General features: G+C 39.7%; 1 protein-coding gene and 1 pseudogene across 1 annotated transcript; both read left to right on the forward strand.

The window, feature by feature from the left end:
* The first annotated feature begins 2,919 nt into the window (after positions 1-2,919).
* On the forward strand, positions 2,920-10,806 carry LOC149193978 (uncharacterized). Its single transcript, XM_089407497.1, has 2 exons — positions 2,920-3,523; positions 7,982-10,806. Exons 1-2 carry the CDS (start codon positions 2,920-2,922, stop codon positions 10,804-10,806), a joined length of 3,429 nt encoding a protein of 1,142 aa, XP_089263623.1.
* A 2,281-nt stretch (positions 10,807-13,087) lies between these two features.
* Positions 13,088-16,508, forward strand: LOC149193979 (putative phospholipid hydroperoxide glutathione peroxidase; annotated as a pseudogene).
* The last annotated feature ends 3,557 nt before the right edge of the window (positions 16,509-20,065 follow it).

Below are 20,065 nucleotides of genomic sequence, written 5' to 3' on the forward strand. Positions count from 1 at the left end.
AATCCTTGATTTCATCATGCATGCATGCCAACCATTTTTGTTGACGCCTGGAAGACAACGTGTTTATCGCAAGAAGCTTTCCTCCTGCTTCTTATAGCTCCATCTTCGTCAGCGCGCGGCTTCGACCTTTCGGCCTCGCGGCCTCCTTGGCCGGCTTCACTTCCCTGCTGGTTTCGGAAAGTTCTTCTCCATCAGTCCTGCTCTCTTTTTTCTCTGATTGACATTCATCTTCCTGGTGTCTGTGTGATGGCTGGATGGTGCTCTGTGCATGGGGTTTTGGCGCTCTCACCCACGGCTCAAGCTTTAGTCTTTAAGGTTAGTACGCTTCCTTTCCTTTCCTCGTAAATTTTGTGCTAGTGTCTGAATAATCGTCTAAGGTAGTTCTTTATGGGATTATGGTAGAAATAGTAAGTAATTCTGTTCTGAATTCAAGAGTATACTGATTTTACAATGGAATTCTGGCGCTTCAAGTGATTAATCTTGGAATTTTAGCAAGAAACTTTACTGGTAGATGCCTGTACGCCTCAAGCTACCATAATGTTCAAGACTTTTATACTCAAACTGAAGAATTCTATAGTTATCTATAGGCCATGTTCTGATTTTCGTTTTAGATTTGGACAATGGTGGTGTATTTTCCAGTTGTATTGTTGTTGCATTGATTGTCAGGGGAATACTGCCAGCTAGTTCTTCACTCTTTGGCCCTGCACCATTTCTCTGAAACCTGTAATGGCGCCCATGGGATAACAGGGGATTCAATCGGTTTCCTTTTTCCGGTGATCGGAATTCTGTAACTTTCCCTAGAAATGTTTTCAAAATTCTCAGAGTAATGACTCTGACGTGGTCCATGTGCTAAAGAGTACTTGCAATCTACTACAATCCTCTCCTAGCCAATTTGACGGTTAGAAATCGTCATCATTTTGGGAAATCCTCCCTTGGTTTTTAGCGCTTTCCTTATCTCTGCTTCATCATTCCCTCTGGAGTCTTCTTTGTACTGATCCCGAGGATCTTCCTGAGCCTCCATCCTTAATTTTCCCTATCTGGCATTTATTCCATCCGGGTATTTTGTTCAGTCTAGGATCTACGGAATAGATATTTTTTGTACTGTCCCATTCAGGAACTTAATTAAAGGTGAGATCTCTTGCCAGAATAGAGATTTTCTATTGATTCAATGACAGGTGGGTCAGACTCATCCGCCACGGAGGCAATGATCCAAGCTACCATAACGGCTGAAAAAGCACATGAAGGGTCTAAGGTGTCAGAAGCGTGGCTTGCCACGGTGGACGACATGATCATCAAACCTGCCTGGATACAAAAAGGCGCTCCCTTCTCCGGTAAACCTTACCAAAAATCTCATAACAAAGGGGAGGCCACTTCAAAGGAAGTGCGAACAAATGAACAAGCTCTCCATTATAACAAATCCAGGAATCCGGTAAAAACCGCTTCCCCTCCTAACGCAATCTCTCTGGATAGCTCCCTCCTTTTGGAAAGAATCGATAGTCTGCATAACCTTGCCTTGGTAGGTAAATGGCAATTCCCAGAAATGGAAGATGCGGATATGCGGAAATGGCTCGATGACCGATGGAAGCCTCTGATAGGTTATACCCCCATTATCTCCCGCCTAATGAAAGAATGGTATTGCTTCCATTTCCTAAAGGCTTCTGATTTAGAGGTTGTCTTCAACAAGCCCTGGGTGCATGGTAGAAGTTTTTTATCTCTCTTCAGATGGTACATTGGCTTTGATCCTTTAAAGAATACCCCATCAAATAATCTGATCTGGGTGAAACTTCCAAATCTGCCTTTGGAAATGTGGTCGACAGAATCTCTCACTGAAATAGGAAATTCCATCGGCAAATTTGTGTATGTCGACCCATGGTGCAGAGGAGAAAAAGATAAGAGGATAGCGTGGATTCTCATCGAAAAGGTTTATAAAGGAGGATATCCTGACCACATTGAGATTGCATGGGGTCGGCACAGAATCAAACAAAGGCTAGATTTTTGGGGAATTCCTTTCAGGTGTTCCCTTTGTCATAGAACAGGGCACTTGATTAAAAACTGTAGGCGCCATCACCTCCCCAAGCCAAAGGTGGTCCACCGCAGATTTGGAGTAGTTTCTTCCTTGCCTCTTTCAGAGCGAATATCTTCATCTTCTTTAAGTTCTCCAGAGGCCGACCAAAAGAAAAATCAGCGCCCTGAAAATCTTGATCCCAATTTGTTACAGAGGCTCTCTCCTCGGGATATTTCACAAGGACCGGATGCCCGTCAATCCTCCCTATCTAATCCTGTTTGCCCTGATGTCAATAGATCCCCGCCTTTTGTTTGCGCTCCTATCCCCGATCCATTGGATGGAAAGCCAGTCCCTTCCCCTCCTGCCATGAACTTAATGGATTTTGTGGTCGGCTCTCACCCCATTTCGATATCATCTTCCTCCCCGACTCCTGTCAAAAAACCTCCTTCATCTCCAAAAGGCAAAGAACCCCTGGTTACAGCTACTCCCTTCAACTCTCCGGAGTCATCCCCTGTTAACAAATATGACAGCGATATTGACTATCTGTTGAGCAAAAAATCTCTTGAGTTGGAGCCCCTGACAATTCATAAGCCCAATAGTCCTGCCTCTTTATTCATAAGTCCTAACTCAGCAAAGAATATAACAGTCAGGAAAAAACACAATGGAGGCAGCCGTCACTTCAGGGGGAGAACCATTGTTTCTGAGCATGGAGTAAGGAACTTATCTCTCATTGATGTTCCTATTCAGGACATGACTGATATTCAGCCTCTTAGAGCGAGCATGGCTGGTGAGTCATCCAAATGACTTTCATTGTCTCTATGAATATCAGGGGTTTAGGCGCAAACCCAAAATATCTTGCGCTAAAAGACATCTTCTATTCAGCTCACCCAAAAATCATCCTGATTCAGGAAACCATGCACAGCAGCCAGGTCTCTATTGCTTACTTTAGGAAAATGTTCCCTTCATGGTTTATGGTTGCATCCGAGGCTCGAGGCCAGTCAGGAGGGCTCGCAGTCCTATGGGACCCCGTCTGGATCAAGGCCAAGGCCTATAAATGTTTTGCAGGGATTCTTATTTCGGTCTCTATCAGAGGTCAAAGTCTAAATATCAACATTCTCAATACCTATGCACCCTATAAGAATAGAGCCCCCTTCTGGGAAAAACTGTTTGCCTCGGAAATATTTGAAATTGAATCTCTGATGATAGCTGGAGATTTAAATCTGACCTTAAACTCTGATGAATGTTGGGGCAAATGCAGGAAAAAAGACCCGCTTGCTGACAGGATCAAGATGGAATTTTTAAATAAAAATTATGTCGACATTGTCCCTGCAAAACTGATGCCTACATGGGATAACAGTAGGGCCGGAGAAGCATATATTGCTAAGAGGATTGATCGATTCATTCTGCACTCTAGCATCATCGACAAAATGGGTATGCCTGTTTCATCTATAGGAAATGCCTTCACATCTGATCACAGGCCTATCTTCCTCGGCTGGCGGGAGAATGGTTTCAAGCTGGGTTACCCCTTTAAATTTAATAAAGTTCATTTCAATGTTACTTGGGAGCGGGAGCGGGGAGCGGGAGCGGAAGCGGGAGCGGGAGCGACCATTTTCAGAAGCTCCTGGTTTGGGAGCGAATCGGGGAGCGATTTTTAAAAAATATATATATTTTTTATATTTTTTAATTTTTGATACATATATGTCAACAAAAACATGTAGAATGATGAAATAGACATAAAAAACATAAAAAAACATAAATTGATCATTGAACCATATATCACATCAATCATCTAGAAATTATAATCGTCATCAACCATGTCCACAAGTTAGTAAAATACATATTACAACTGCAACATAACATGAAGTTGATACATTGAAGTTGAAAGCTTTCAGAATTGAAAATTCAATAACATTTATCATCATTGATCACCAAAGTAACAAGTTGTACTTGTAAGCCAAGTTTAACCATTACAAGAAGTAATATCGAAGATATTTCTAAGTCCTAACTTCTAACTGTTAACATGATATGAAATGTTAAAAATTTATAAAATAAAACATGAATAATGAGATGAAATGAAACAACTTTAGTCTTTCACAAAGCATCATATTCATAATTCACAATCATTACCAATGAGTTATAATTGCCAAGGCCCAACTTCAAACTTCAAATTTTCATTGTCACAGTGATATAATGTTTACAAAAAATATCATAATGTCATAATGATATGAAAGAGTCAAGAGTCAAGAGTCAAGGACTCAAAACTCAACACTGAACAGTTATGAAAACTAAAGTGACAAGTCTAATAGAAACTAAAAAAGACAAGTAAACTGTAAATCTACAAGTGGCCCTTGCCACGAGAGTCTCCAGGAGTATAAGTAGGTCGTGGTGGTCTTCTAGGAGTCTCCCGCCCAGACCGACGACCAGAACTAGAGCCTCCACGCGAGGGTGTCGATGGAGGTGGCGACAGCAATGGAACAAGACTCGGGCCCCGAGAACTGCTACTGGATGGTGGAGGTGGAGGTGCCATGGCTGCTGCAACTGCTTCAGCTTCATCCCGTACAAGCTCCTCTTCTAGTTCTTCCATATGTACAATGCCATCCTCCAAATTGTCGTCCTCAGGGTGATTGTCCCAAATTTTATATGTGGGATCTTCATTAGCCCGATCACAGTAATGGCTCAACAACCTCAAGTTGTAGCACATAAACCAAGCTTTCTGCTCGGTTTTCGTTGAGCCTGTTTCTTTTCACATTATGTATATAACTGTAGGTGCTCCAACACCTCTCTGCAGAAGAAGAATTTACAACCTGTGAAAGAACTTTTATTGCCAATTTTCGCAAAAGTCCGTGGCCGCCATATGTTTCCCACCATGTGAGAGAATCAAATTTATCTTTGTCATCCATTGCATGGAAGTTACCATACAAACCATTGCCAGTGAAGTATCTGCCTATTTCAAGGCGCACAGCTGCACATTCCTCCCTGTCAGGCACCAACTTTTCTAATGCTTCCAGATATCCTCTAGTTACCTCTCGATCTAAATGGGGTTTGGTCCTAACACCACCCCCTGCTGCAGGTTTGCCCAACCAAGAATCTGAGTAGTATTTTGGCGTAAGGATATACGCCAAGCAATGTAGTGGAAGGTTAACCCTATTCCACCGTTCACACACACAATCGTGAATCAGTTTGTACAAGTCGGGATCTCTGTTATGAACAATGTCTTTTATTTCCCCCAACATGGTATCCATTTGCTCATACACCTCGCCAATCACTGGTTTGTCTGTATCTGCAAACCGAATCATGTTATAAATTGGCTTGGTGAAATCCAATACCTGTCTCACAGTTGTCCAAAACTGCCCATCAAGAGCGGCCTCCTCCACCGTTTCAAAACCTGCAATGTCAGCTACATTTGTAGCCCTTTCCTTTAACACCTGCCAATGTGGACTTGATACCATGCTAGCTAATGCCTCTCTTACCTTCAAAAGGCGCCTGAAGGTGAGGTAATAGCTACCAAATCTAGTCCTCGCAATCTTCAGCAACTCCAATCTCGAGTGACTGCGGAAAAGGCCATGGGTATTGCTATGATTTGTAATAAATTTTATCATTTTTTTTCCTTTCTTGTACAAATCACCAATCCATTGGTATTGTTCATTTTTGTTTTTGACAATATCATGCAACAGAAGGTTCAATGTGTGAACCAAACATCCAGACCAAAATATGTTCGGGTATTTATCCTCAATAATTGCTCCCGCTGCCTTACAATTAGGAGCATTATCAGTGATGACTTGGATGACATTGTATGGGCCAATACGCTCAATTGTTTCAAGCAATGCTTCTGCAATGTTGATAGCGGTCTTGAACTTGTCTGAGTAATCATGTGCAGCTAGAAAGATGGGACCACTTCGGGACACAGCAAGAACACTTATCAATGGCTTGCCTTTTACATTTGTCCATCCATCAGATACAATGGACACCCCATTGTCAGTCCAAGAACTTGTCATTTTATTCAAAGAATGTGATATTTTTGCTTTTTCATGATCAAGGCCAACAGTTCTTGCCTTGTCATACCCAGGGCTCTTGTATCCTTTAGGGGCATCATTTATGGAAGAAACCATTTCGTGCCAATAAGGTGAGCGTAGAACATTGAATGGTATCCCACATGCATAGAGGAACCTGTAAACTTTTGAATCCACATCATTCCTACACCCCTGATCAAGGAAATCTGATATGGTTCTACGGCGTAAAGATGATGACCCTGTGCCTCCATGTCCATATCCACTGCCTTGGGAGGATGCTGAAGGAGTTCTTTGTGAGCTTGGTTCAAAGAAACCCCTTGATCTTTTTGCTCTGTATTGGGCGTCCTCCTCTTCCTTTATGTATTTGGCTCTATCTGCTGTTGACACCGCGTTACAAGTTTTGATTCCTATTTGTTTCTCTCCATCCCATGGCCTTTTCCTGCAGAGGTGTCTTCTAGCACGGGTGTATGAGCCTGTGTAATCAGTGTTGCAATGGGGGCAATGAAATTTAGTGGTTCCACCCCCTCTCCCTGTTTCAGCTCTGTGAACATATTTCCACAATGGAGTTTGGTCTTGTTTAGTTTTTTGACCCTCATGTTCACCCTCCTCCACATCCTCCTCACTGGGGTTTTCACCCATTTGACTTCCTCCGGCTTCTTCATCCACCTCTTCAGTTTCAGGCCCCCTCCGTTTCCTACTCTCCACCACCATAATAACCAGAAAGGGGACCAGGAAGAGGAAAATGCCAATAAAAATCCCCAGGTCCATCGTGTTTGATGTTTGTAGGGTTTGAGTCTTGAATCTGCAAATTAATTTAGTTTATTGGGATTAATTCATTTAATTTATTAATTTAATTTAAATTAATGATCTTTAAACTAAAACAGGTAAATGAAACTAACCAAATTAACTACCTAACCAGCTAAACTAACTAAATGATTAAGTTACTTACCTCTGCAAGCTTGCTCCTCGCTCCTTGGCACTTGCTCCTCGCTCCTCAGCTCTGGCTCCTTGCTCCTCAGCTCTTGCTCCTTGCTCCTTTGCTCTTGCTCAGCTCTCAATCTCAAGCTCAATGAAGTTGAAATGAGTTTTTTTTGGCCCATTGGGCTTATAAACAAACAAAAAATTAGTTAAATTTTTTTAATTTTTCGGGTCCGGCAGAATTTTTTTCCGCCGAATCGCTCCCGGAGCGTTTTTTAATGCCCGGGAGCGATCGCTCCCCGATCGTTCCCGGGCATTAAAAAGCGCTCCGGGAGCTCGGGAGTGATCGCTCCCTGAAACGCTCCCTATCAGAGCAGGGAGCGTAAATTTTTTTAAGGGAGCGCGCTCCCGAGCCGCTCCCGCCCGGAGCGCGCTTCGGGAGCGGGTTCGAGGGGGGGGGGGGGGGGGGCGCTCCCCCGCAACACTGGTTCATTTAGAAGATCCAGCTTTCATCGAAATTATCTCTAAATCGTGGAAGGACCTATCGAAGTCAAACCTGTTCCCTTTCATGACCTTCCGAGAAAAGCTGGCATCTTTGAGGAAGGTGGCAAAGAAATGGCAGCATCAAAAAAGGAAAATGGACAGACAGGAGCTCAATGATATTCAAAAAGAGATGGACAACATTTTAAGCGCTACAGACCCCAATAATTTTCCACTTGACATCAAAGGTCTCATAAGAAATCTGGAAAAAAAAAACAAAAGCTCCTGGACAAGGAGGAGACTACATGGAGGCTCAAAAGCAGAGCTATTTGGCTAAAGGATGGAGACCGGAACACTAGATTTTTCCATAATTTCGCAAATGCCAGACGAGAGAGAAACTCGATTTGGAGAATCAGCAATGGCAGAGGCGGATTCTATTATTCTCAGCAGGATATCACAAATGAAGCTGTGCGATATTTTAAGAACCAATACAAAAGAAAAGAAGTAAATGACTTTCAGGACACCCTCTGGGGTATTGAACTGGCTCCATTAATGTTCGATGATGCAGGGAATGAAAGCTTTTTCCGGCCGATCTCTGAAGAGGAACTTCAAAATGTCATCAAAGCTTTTAAAAAAGATAAAAGCCCTGGGCCAGACGGCTGGCCCATAGAGTTTTTCTCTCATTTTTTCGACCTCTTCAAAAGTGACCTGTTGCGGATGGCGGAGGCATCCCGGATGTCCGGAAGTATTCACAACATCATCTCTTCTACTCAGATCGCCCTAATTCCCAAAAAGGCAGAGACGGACTCCTTCCAAGATTTCAGACCAATATCATTATGCAATATCCTGTTCAAAATTATTTCCAAAATTATTGCAGAAAGGTTGAAGCCTACTCTGGCCTCCTTCATTTCAAAGGACCAACATGCTTTCTTACAGGGCCGCAACATATTGGATGCAGTTGCCATGACCCAGGAAAGTCTTTATTCAATGATAACTAAAAAGATGGATGCGGCCATTCTAAAAATAGATTTGCAGAAGGCCTTCGATTGTTTGGATTGGGGATTTTTGAGAGTTTTGCTGGCAAAGATTGGATTAAAATCTCATTCCATCAACTGGATAATGTCTTGCGTAGAGAATGTACGTTATTCGGTCATTATCAATGGAATGCCCTCCCCTTTCTTTTCAGCGGAAAGAGGGCTTCGTCAAGGATGCCCCCTCTCCCCTCTCTTATTTATTCTGGCGATGAACTCCCTCAGCCTTCAGATCAATAAAGCAGTTGATGAAAAGAGATGCAGGCCAGTCAGGATATGCAAGGACATTTTCTTATCTCACAACCTATTCGTTGATGATGTTCTCATCTTTGCCATGCTGTGCAGAGCTTCCTGGATCTGCCTCAATGAAATTCTTGATAGGTTCCAGAAAGCAACAGGTTTAGTTATTAACAAAGGAAAATCTACACTTTTTCATAATGACACTAACATGGCAATGGTTTCCTGGATTGCTGAGTTACTGGGTATTGCTCCGAGTCCGATCATAGAAGGGATGAAATACTTGGGATTTCAACTAAAGGCTAAGGGCTACTCGAAAGCAGACTGGCAATGGCTATTGGAAAGATTTTATAAAAAGATATCAGGCTGGGAGTTTAAGACTCTCTCTTTGGCAGGCAGACTTATTCTTATTCAGGCAGTCTTGATGCAATTAGCGGTCTATTGGGCTCATATTTTCTTCCTTCCTGCAAGCATCATAAATAAAATGAACAGTCTTTCGGCAAACTTCCTTTGGGGCGGAAAATCAAATCAGAATAAAATTCATTTAGCAAAGCTGGACAAATTATCTAAGCCTAAGAAGCTAGGAGGATGGGGCCTGCTTGATATGCGATCCTTTGGAAAAGCGCTCTTATGTAAATCGCTATGGAGAGGCATTTTTGGCGATGGGCTTTGGAGCCTTTCTATTAGAAAGAAATATATGCAAGGAAAAGATTTAGAATATTGGTACAGAAGGGGAGCTATTGGAACCAGGCAAGGTTCAGCCATTTGGCTCAGCCTCAGAAAAGTCCAGCATTTCTTTCTGGAGAACTTAAGATGGAACCTCTTCTCTGGCTCCCGAATCTTAATCGGTATAGATCCTATATTGAATGGCCGAGAAAGATCGTTTTTTCCTCAAAATTTATTAAGTTTCTTTCACAGAATCGGTTGCTTTACTTGGGACAAACTGATCGCTTCATGGTGTGGCCCCATTCCATTATGGAAAGATGGCTGCGATCTTCGCATGCCAGTCTCGCTACTCCCGATATGGAATTCAGTAAAAGAAGATTTGTGCAGCCTAGGAATCTTCCGTTCCGGAACCAGTGATCATCTGATATGGACCGTTCCTAATGCTAAGATGCCTGTTCGTGTGAAAGACATCTATGCTGTCATGATCTCTCCAAATGCTCCTGGCTCTAGCTCTCTTTTTCCCTCATGCTTTTGGAAGTCGGGGTGTCCTCTCAAAATGATCCTTTTTTCATGGCTGGTCTTTAACAACAGAAACCTCTCATGGGAAAACCTTCGGAGGAGAAGCTGGCATGGGCCGAGCAGATGCGCTATGTGTCAAGCTGCGGAGGAATCTAACATCCATATGTTCTTCCAATGCGACTCGACTCTTCAGATCTGGTATGAACTTTCTCTATTTTATGGTTTCCCTCACACTGTTTTTGCTTCAGTTCAGGTAGCTTTCCAATGGTGGAGCGAGCAAAAGCACTCCTGGAGATCCTTGTTTATTATTACTTGCTGGTGCTTATGGAAGTGGAGAAATGCTAAAATCTTCCAAGATTCAAAGGAGCCCCTTAAGTCAACTCTGCAGCGCATTTCGGCCTTTCATGACATGATTCCTTTGGAAAAAGTCAGGATGAAAAAAGTCTGTAAAAATAAGCCGGATGACTTTTCCTTCGAGGCTCCCTGTGCTTTCTTTGATGGAGCTGAGCAAAATAACATCTGTGGATGTGGGGTCCACATCGTCATGAATGACAAGCAGCAATACTTCCTATCCTGGAACGGTGGGCATGGCTCAAACAGCATGGCCGAGGCTAGGGCCCTTACAGGCCTGCTTGCTTTTTGTGTTTTTTTGGACATCCAATGCATTTCAATTTATGGCGATTCAAAATCATTGATAGATCATGTCAACGGTGCATGCCTCATTAGCTGCCCTCATCTGTTCGGATGGTTAAACAGAATCAGGCACTTCTGGAGCATTATGAAACAGCGCTCAATTCAACATATTCCTCGTTCCAGAAATGAACAAGCTGACCTTCTCTCCAAGAAAGGTCTTGCAATGGAGCCGGGTTCTTGGTCTCTGAAGGTTTCAGACGATGAATTTTCCTATCTTATTCAGGACTTCGTCATCCCGGGAATGTGATCGTTCTCTTTCATTATCTGGTTCACATGCTTTGCACTCTGGTCCCTTTCTTCATATTGGTCTATGATAGCAGCTGTCCTAGCTTTTGATCTGTACAGCTTTTGAGTTTTTGTTCTGATCTCTCTGGGGATCCTATGATCTGTACAGCTTTTGATTTTGTTCTGATCTCTTCGGGGATCCTATGACTGTCAATTTTGATCTATATGCACTAATATGTCAGCAAGGTGTCTGTCCCTTGCCATATCTTATGATCTTTATATTGTCTTAATATAAATCTATGAAGATTTTTCTTTCTGAAAAAAGAAAGGTTGAGATTTTGAACATGATTTAACATCAAACTAATTTTATCCTAGAGAGACATGAATGTGGTTGATTCAACAAGCCGTTGGATTCTAAATATAATATATTACTCATTGTAGCCTATTCTCGACCAAGAATATGTATCTCGTTTGCAACAAGATTCACTCCTTTAGTCATAACAACCTGAGACTAGTGTTAATTGTTGGGATCGAAAACACTTTATACAATGCCAAGTAATTATTTTCCTGAAGTTTGTTTAAAGAACCTTCTTAAGGAATGCTAACAAATTTATCATCCCAAACTATTCAAGGTTCAGCCAATAGGATCTCCTTAGACCGAAACTACTTCCCTTGCATCTTACATTCTTAATGATAAATGTACGTTTGCCTTGTGGCCACTTGAACCTGCTCACAAATATGTTCAGTTGAAAACTAATCCATTTTAGACACCAACATTCTTCTTCTTTTTGAGTTGTGAGGATAACTTGGTTCATTTCCAAGCCTTGTATTGCCATGAAGAGGGGTACTTTTTATTTTACATAATTTTATATTGTAATATTTGGGCGAATCATTTTTATAAAAAATGGAAATTGGCGAATCTTTTTTTTTTTGGAAAAATTGTGGAAAATTAGCCCACCTACGAATATTAGCCCCTAAATTTTCCATGGTGCTCAACATGCTTTGACATCACTTACATGTTCTTAAGTTTAAAAACCAAAGGAATGGAGAAAAAGAATATGATTAGGACTCTTGCATCTAAAACATGTGTTCAAGAGGTTTATATACCTCAAAGGTAGTGTAAAAATTTCCCCCAACTCAAATATAGAAGAATCCCTTCAATTACTTTTATAGGTTACCTTTGAGATATACTCTTCCCAAAGTCCTAAGATAAGAAATGGGTTGGTTCATGTCACATAAACCCCCATTGGGCACTGGAGTACAGTCTAGAAAGTCCCAAAATTGGATAGAAAGGTCTGGGAAGTCAATCCACACTAAGAAGTAGAGTTGGACAAACTGCTTGGAAAAGAAATCATTGACCCGAAGGGGAAAAAACCAGTGTTCACACACAACTAGGGGCCACTAGAAACAATAGCAGCACAATGTAGCTCTTCCTTAAATAAAAATAGGGAAAATCATTTTCTCAGGCTTCGAATAATCAAACAATTCCATCAATTAAGCTTCTAGACTTTCTTGGCCTAAGATTTTATGATGGCCTTAGGGAGATTTCCAGTTCCACTAACAAACACCTGACTGTGTGCACCTTTTGATCTTATTAAAAAAACCAGAATTCTCATCAATATATATATCCATAGGGATTTCATCAAGAGGAACTTCATTTCCTCGTGGAGGACTCTCATAACATAATTTCATTTGCCTTTAGTGGTAATATGCTCACAGTTGATGGAAGCACTACTATTGGGGATGAAAGAGTAATTGTTAGATGAACAAATCTACCATTAGGCCCTGAGTATTCCATTATAATTCATCCTAATATCTTTTGGCAGGTAGTAATAGATTCTTAGGTCCACTGCAGAACAACTAAGTTGTCAGGGCACAAAGTATTGGTGAAAGCATACAGACCTAGCCCATCAAAACCCTCCTATTTCAAGAATATGATCAAAACTAGAGACCTAAAGCATTAAAACTCCCCTCTTTCAAGCATATCATAAAAATTCTCAAGCTACTCGTTCACCAATGAAATTTTCAGCTTCAATTATGTTTCAAACAAGTTTTCATATGCTCGAAGGACCAAGGATCTCATAATTGATAGAATTTATGCCATCAATGGAAAAAAAAAGTATTTTTAGACTTTGTGGGTCTGTAATTTTGTTAAATTGGTCCTGTTATATGATTTATTTAAAAAAAAAAAATTAAGGAACAAACCTATCTTCTCGACTTCATGGATCATGCATGGCTATTTGCTTTGTTAGTGAACTTATCCTCATTTATAAACTTGACTAATTGGGGTTTCTATTATTTTTTGTGTCTGCAATGGGTTGACTACCTCTAACTATAAAGAGATGAATGATTTGTATGCAAAATACAAGGAGCAAGGTATTATCCAAACATATATTGTTAGTCATGACCATATTTAAATTACTCTTTGTTTTAGTTGTCTTATTATTTCCTAGTGTTGACAATAATATGCATCTTATATCAGGGAAGTCAGAGTGTTATCCCTTTTTTTTGCATCTTTCCTAGGTAATATGATCCTTATGTTAGTTTTGATTTCATTCTATTTAAAACTATGCATAATTTTAAACAATGTATTGTCATGGGTCATGTAGTTCTATATTACAAGAACCTTGACTAGGAGACCAATTTCTCATTCTATTTCCAATTCTCCCATTCTTGTCTTGAATTTACATTAGTAGATGATCAATTCTATGTGTATAATATGTACTTGATGGGGCACACAGGGCTTTGAATTAATGGTGAATGGGTGTACTGTTAAGGCACTCCTTGTGAAAAGGTCATTGGTTCAAATCCACTATGGGTTAACCGACAAAAAGAAAGTGTTTGATAGGGGTTGGGTTCACTTTTCTGATCCTGCAAAGTCTCCTCTCCATGTTTCTTATTCCTTCTACATTTCTTGTTTATGTTAGCACATATTTGGTCCATCTAGATTTTTCATGCTGACATGATATTTCTAGGGAGTATTGGAGGTGGCATTGGCAATCCACATCTTTAGATTGAACCATTTAGGATGTATATCATGAAAAGTATATGTAGCTTGGTGCATAGAGGACCATCAGCTGGGGGTAGGTTCTTGGAGTTTACTTCCTAGCCTGTCCAATTTCAGTAAAGGGATTATTTATCTCAATAGGAACTTCTCAAATATTTGTTTAAGTTCTCTGATGGAGGTCAAAACTTGAAACAAACTTGATTGTGTGGTTATTTAGTGTTTTTGGAACTTTTTTATAGAAGTATTTTGTTTGGAGTTTTCTTTTGGGTTTGTTTCACTTAGGTCTCTTTACTTCTGCAAAAAATCTTGTAATTGATCAGCAAGGGGCCCAAAGATAAACAAATGGTCTACCATGCATTAAGCTTAGTGGTTATTCAATCTTAAAAAGTAACCATGTTTACAATTTAAGTACATAGATCCTAGGGTTTTGAGAAAATAAATTAAACCTTCTCCTTTTAAATACATGAATCATAATTGATGGTGTGGACCTCCCTGGCCATGGTGAGAACTGAACATGGATGTCTAAAAAGCATGGATTTATTTTTGAGTCCTAAGCTTTACCAGGTCAAGATCAAAATAATTTGCATGAATATGGTAAATATCATGTAGGATATAGATCTCATGCTCGTCCAACTTGTTTGGGTAGGTAGGGGAAAGGTGATGTTGATGCAATGATGGTTGTCAATGGACTATGGAGGGAAGAGAATTGCTTTCCTTGCAATAATACAATTATCAATATACTTCTAAGAAAAGAAAAGTCCATATAAATCTTGAATGTTGGGTAAAATATTGTCAGAAATGTGTTTATTGGTGAATCAAATTTTTGGAGAGTTACTGAGAAAATAGCCTACATAATTCCCCCACCTCCCTTGTAGGGATTTAATAGTAAACTAAACAATACAAACCTACTGTTCCACCTCATACAAGACACTCCCTTTCCTTGTTTGGGGGTTTATCCCATACTTCATATAAGACACCCTCTTTGAAGGGTTGATATGAGTGGCTTACCTTTAAGATGGTCACAAAATAATATTATATAGATATGCAAGGTCCATTCCATGTAGAATTCTATAGATATTCTTGGCTTCAATGTTCCAATCTAGACCACATCAATCTAAAATATGACCTCCTGAGAAAAATAGGTTGTACAACTGTTGTACCAGTTTTTGTATGTATCATATTTGAACATTGACTTCACTTCTTGCAATCTCGATAGCATCAATATAAAATACAACCCCCTGGGAAAAGTAGGTTGTAGGACTTTGTGCCCAGTTTTCATATGGGGCTGATTTGAGCATTAGATCCCTTGAAGTAACTTCTTTTTTAGTTAAGAGTGGCTTCATCTTGGTTTATGTACCCTTCATTTTAGTTATGTTTTCTTTCTAACTTGGTTTTTAATGATTTATTCCCCTTTGTTGGCTAACAAGAATGATGCAAAATATTGATTTATTGTGTTTTGAGGCAACAACACTTGTATATATAGAAGCTCCTTGCTTCTTAATAAGGATAGGGGAGTGCCATTAAAATAGGCTACAATCTTAATTTTCTGGATTTTTAGCTATAAGCTAATATAATCTCCTTTATGCACATCGACTGTATTTTCTTAAAGAGTCTGCATTATTAGCTGGTTCTTTTATATTACCACCCAATGCACAATATGAATAATCACATTTTATTGCATGTCTATTTATATTCAATTTTTATATTTCAATGTTTTGAATATATTTTCCTTTAGCACAATCTATTACTGTCTTGATTTGTGATCATTATGTGCAATCGATAGTATTCATATACTTAGTGCAATACCCTGTTATTTATGTCACTTAAGATTTTTTTAATCAGTGTTCAACGGTTTAAGGAGTTCAATGGTATCTACATAGTGTGAGTGTCAACACCATCTTGAGTGTTTCAATAAATAACAATAACTTCTGCAAACTACTTTTTGCAGAATTGGATTTTGTTTTACAACTAATTCTAAAGTTTTCTAATATCTGAAGTAGTCTGGGAAACTATTTGCAGGATTGGAAATATTGGCCTTCCCATGCAATCAATTTGGTGCAGAGGAACCAGGTGATAATGCAGATATTGCAGAAAAGGTATGCACTCACTTTGAAGCAGAGTTTCCTATATTTGAGAAGGTCTGTATCTATTTAATATGTTCTATACCTCCTGAGGTTCCTTTCTTTTGTGCTAAAGGATTCATTTTAAAGTAACTAGTTTATTCGGTTGCTTCTTTGGATCCTCAGTGTTAAGTGTTGATTCTGTGATGTAGATGTAAGTTAATGGTAGCAATGTAGATCCTATCTACAAGTTCTTGAAGTCAAGAAAAGGTGGGACTTTTGGCAATAACATAAAGTGGAACTTCACTAAATTTCTAGTCGAAAAAGATGGAAATGTAGTAGAACGATATGCACCAACTATGTCTCCATTGAGTTTTGAGGTCTTTTGCAAGCTTTGTTAGTTGGATATATCATTTATGCATTATCCTTGCTATGGATAGATCACTAATTTTGCATACCAACTTCTTTGACATTGAATTTTTCAAGTAAGAAATTATAGTGTAGTAATCATATGTATCCCCTGTAGGAATATTTACTAATATATTGGTGGCATGTTTGCATAAAGATGTCAAGAAGTTGTTAGTAGTTTCTTTATTATTGCAAGAAGTAGCATATTACTCCCTTTTCTTTTCTTTTTCTTTTTTTTTTTTTGTGTAAAATAGGATAAGCAACAATATTTCATTAATTTAGTAAGACTATGTTTTAGTTCCTGCAAAAGGATTCAAGCGAACATTGTTAACAGTTTAGTAGTTCATTAGAGTGCATATAATTGTTGCATACATTTTTATCTCTTTCATTTCATATGTGTTTCATATACATAATAGTAAGTTCATTTTTAAGCTTTGATATACATTTTAACTTGAACTTTTTTTGAATGAATATATGTGGATATGTGTTGTTTCTCCTCTTCTATATTAGTAACTTATAAGCTAACTCATCACATTACACGTTTAATTGTCAAGGGATGAAAATGCAATTTTATTTTTAAACTCTTCTTGAATGGAAGTGGACTTGGATGTGTATTCATTTCCATTTCAAAAGCCTATAAATCATGAAAAGAACTTCATGTGCTAATTTTTGAATGCAACGATCTTTTTCACTACTTTTTGAAAAAAAACTTCGAGATGGGCTTTAGCATATTACTCTCAATTTCTCGTATAATAGTAAAAATATTTCTATGCATGCCATAATTGTTACTTTTCCTTTATTATTTCATTACCTTGCTTAGATTATTCTGAAGCCTTCTTTGTCTTAGAGATTTCAACATGAAGATGTGGACTTGGATGTGTATTCATTTCCATTTCAAAAGCCTATAAATCATGAAAAGAACTTCATGTGCTAATTTTTCAATGCAACGATCTTTTTCACTACTTTTTGAAAAAAAACTTCCAGATGGGCTTTAACATATTACTCTCAATTTCTCGTAAAACAGTAAAAATATTTCTATGCATGCCATAATTGTTATTTTTCCTTTGTTATTTCATTTCCTTGCTTAGATTCTTCTGAAGGCTTCTTTGTCTTAGAAATTTCAAAATGAAGATGTGGATATTTATCGCTCTGGCATGGTGGAGGCCAGTTGTACAAACACTATTTTTGTTCTTGTATAGCCTGTTTGGGATAAGTTGAATGTGCTAGAGAGTTGACAAGAGACTCTTTGCTCATGGTGTAAGGGCAAGCCCCAATAGTTCAAGCACTAGCAAAAGTGCATCATATCCAACTCTACTTTCTTCACTTGCACAATTATCTTCCTATATAGATCAGTGTGAATTAGCAAGTTGTCATACTAGGAGAAATTCTTAGTAGTTTGTGCTTCATTAAACATAACATATTTTGTTTTCTTCCAAATGAGGAAAACACTTCTATTTTGACTAGCTGCCAAGTGCCATGTTGTGCAAAAATCAACAACCCAAGGAATTTTAACCCATGAGGGTGATTTTCTAGGAAATGGAGGCAAGGAGGAATTCACCATCCTATATAGATCAGTGTGAATTAGCAAGTTGTCATAGTAGGAGAAATTCTTAGTATTTTGTGCTTCATTAAACATAACATATTTTGTCTTCTTCGAAATGAGGAAAACACTTCTATTTTGACTAGCTGTCAAGTGCCATGTTGTGCAAAAATCAACAACCCAAGGAATTTTAACCCATGAGGGTGATTTTCTAGGAAATGGAGGCAAGGAGGAATTCACCATTTGACCACAGAATTTGGTGAAAATAATCTAATGGAAGCCTTCAGTGTTGCGGGGGAGCGCCCCCCCCCCCCTCGAACCCGCTCCCGAAGCGCGCTCCGGGCGGGAGCGGCTTGGGAGCGCGCTCCCAAAATCGCTCCCGGACGGGAGCGATTTTCGGGAGCGCGCTCCCTTAAAAAAATTTACGCTCCCTGCTCTGATAGGGAGCGTTTCAGGGAGCGATCGCTCCCGAGCTCCTGGAGCGCTTTTTAATGCCCGGGAGCGATCGGGGAGCGATCGCTCCGGGAGCGATTTTTAACCGGCCGAGAGCGATTCGGCGGAAAAAAATTCTGCCGAACCCGAAAAATTAAAAAAAATTAACTAATTTTTTGTTTGTTTATAAGCCCAATGGGCCAAAAAAAACTCATTTCAACTTCATTGAGCTTGAGATTGAGAGCTAAGCAAGAGCAAAGGAGCAAGGAGCAAGAGCTGAGGAGCAAGGAGCCAAAGCTGAGGAGCGAGGAGCAAGTGCCAAGGAGCGAGGAGCAAGCTTGCAGAGGTAAGTAACTTAATCATTTAGTTAGTTTAGCTGGTTAGGTAGTTAATTTGGTTAGTTTCATTTACCTGTTTGAGTTTAAAGATCATTAATTTAAATTAAATTAATAAATTAAATGAATTAATCCCAATAAACTAAATTAATTTGCAGATTCAAGACTCAAACCCTACAAACATCAAACACGATGGACCTGGGGATTTTTATTGGCATTTTCCTCTTCCTGGTCCCCTTTCTGGTTATTATGGTGGTGGAGAGTAGGAAACGGAGGGGGCCTGAAACTGAAGAGGTGGATGAAGAAGCCGGAGGAAGTCAAATGGGTGAAAACCCCAGTGAGGAGGATGTGGAGGAGGGTGAACATGAGGGTCAAAAAACTAAACAAGACCAAACTCCATTGTGGAAATATGTTCACAGGGCTGAAACAGGGAGAGGGGGTGGAACCACTAAATTTCATTGCCCCCATTGCAACACTGATTACACAGGCTCATACACTCGTGCTAGAAGACACCTTTGCGGGAAAAGGCCATGGGATGGAGAGAAACAAATAGGAATCAAAACTTGTAACGCGGTGTCAACAGCAGATAGAGCCAAATACATAAAGGAAGAGGAGGACGTCCAATACAGAGCAAAAAGATCAAGGGGTTTCTTTGAACCAAGCTCACAAAGAACTCCTTCAGCATCCTCCCAAGGCAGTGGATATGGACATGGAGGCACAGGGTCATCATCTTTACGCCGTAGAACCATATCAGATTTCCTTGATGAGGGGTGTAGGAATGATGTGGATTCAAAAGTTTACAGGTTCCTCTATGCATGTGGGATACCATTCAATGTTCTACGCTCACCTTATTGGCACGAAATGGTTTCTGCCATAAATGATGCCCCTAAAGGATACAAGAGCCCTGGGTATGACAAGGCAAGAACTGTTGGCCTTGATCATGAAAAAGCAAAAATATCACATTCTTTGAATAAAATGACAAGTTCTTGGACTGACAATGGGGTGTCCATTGTATCTGATGGATGGACAAATGTAAAAGGCAAGCCATTGATAAGTGTTCTTGCTGTGTCCCGAAGTGGTCCCATATTTCTAGTTGCACATGATTACTCAGACAAGTTCAAGACCGCTATCAACATTGCTTGAAACAATTGAGCGTATTGGCCCATACAATGTCATCCAAGTCATCACTGATAATGCTCCTAATTGTAAGGCAGCGGGAGCAATTATTGAGGATAAATACTCGAACATATTTTGGTCTGGATGTTTGGTTCACACATTGAACCTTCTGTTGCATGATATTGTCAAAAACAAAAATGAACAATACCAATGGATTGGTGATTTGTACAAGAAAGGAAAAAAAATGATAAAATTTATTACAAATCATAGCAATACCCATGGCCTTTTCCGCAGTCACTCGAGATTGGAGTTGCTGAAGATTGCGAGGACTAGATTTGGTAGCTATTACCTCACCTTCAGGCGCCTTTTGAAGGTAAGAGAGG

The sequence above is a fragment of the Pinus tabuliformis genome, chromosome 2_2 (genome assembly GCF_031772625.1).
Source record: "Pinus tabuliformis cultivar Carrire ecotype Pingquan chromosome 2_2, CPIR1, whole genome shotgun sequence".
NCBI lineage: Eukaryota > Viridiplantae > Streptophyta > Pinopsida > Pinales > Pinaceae > Pinus > Pinus tabuliformis.

Bases quoted from the DNA above. Each gene is read 5' to 3' on its own strand.
- LOC149193978 (XM_089407497.1), top strand. From the start codon at position 2,920: ATGCACAGCAGCCAGGTCTCTATTGCTTACTTTAGGAAAATGTTCCCT. The intron at 3,524-7,981 runs GTTACCCCTTTA...TCGATGATGCAG, and splicing joins GGAGAATGGTTTCAAGCTGG to GGAATGAAAGCTTTTTCCGG.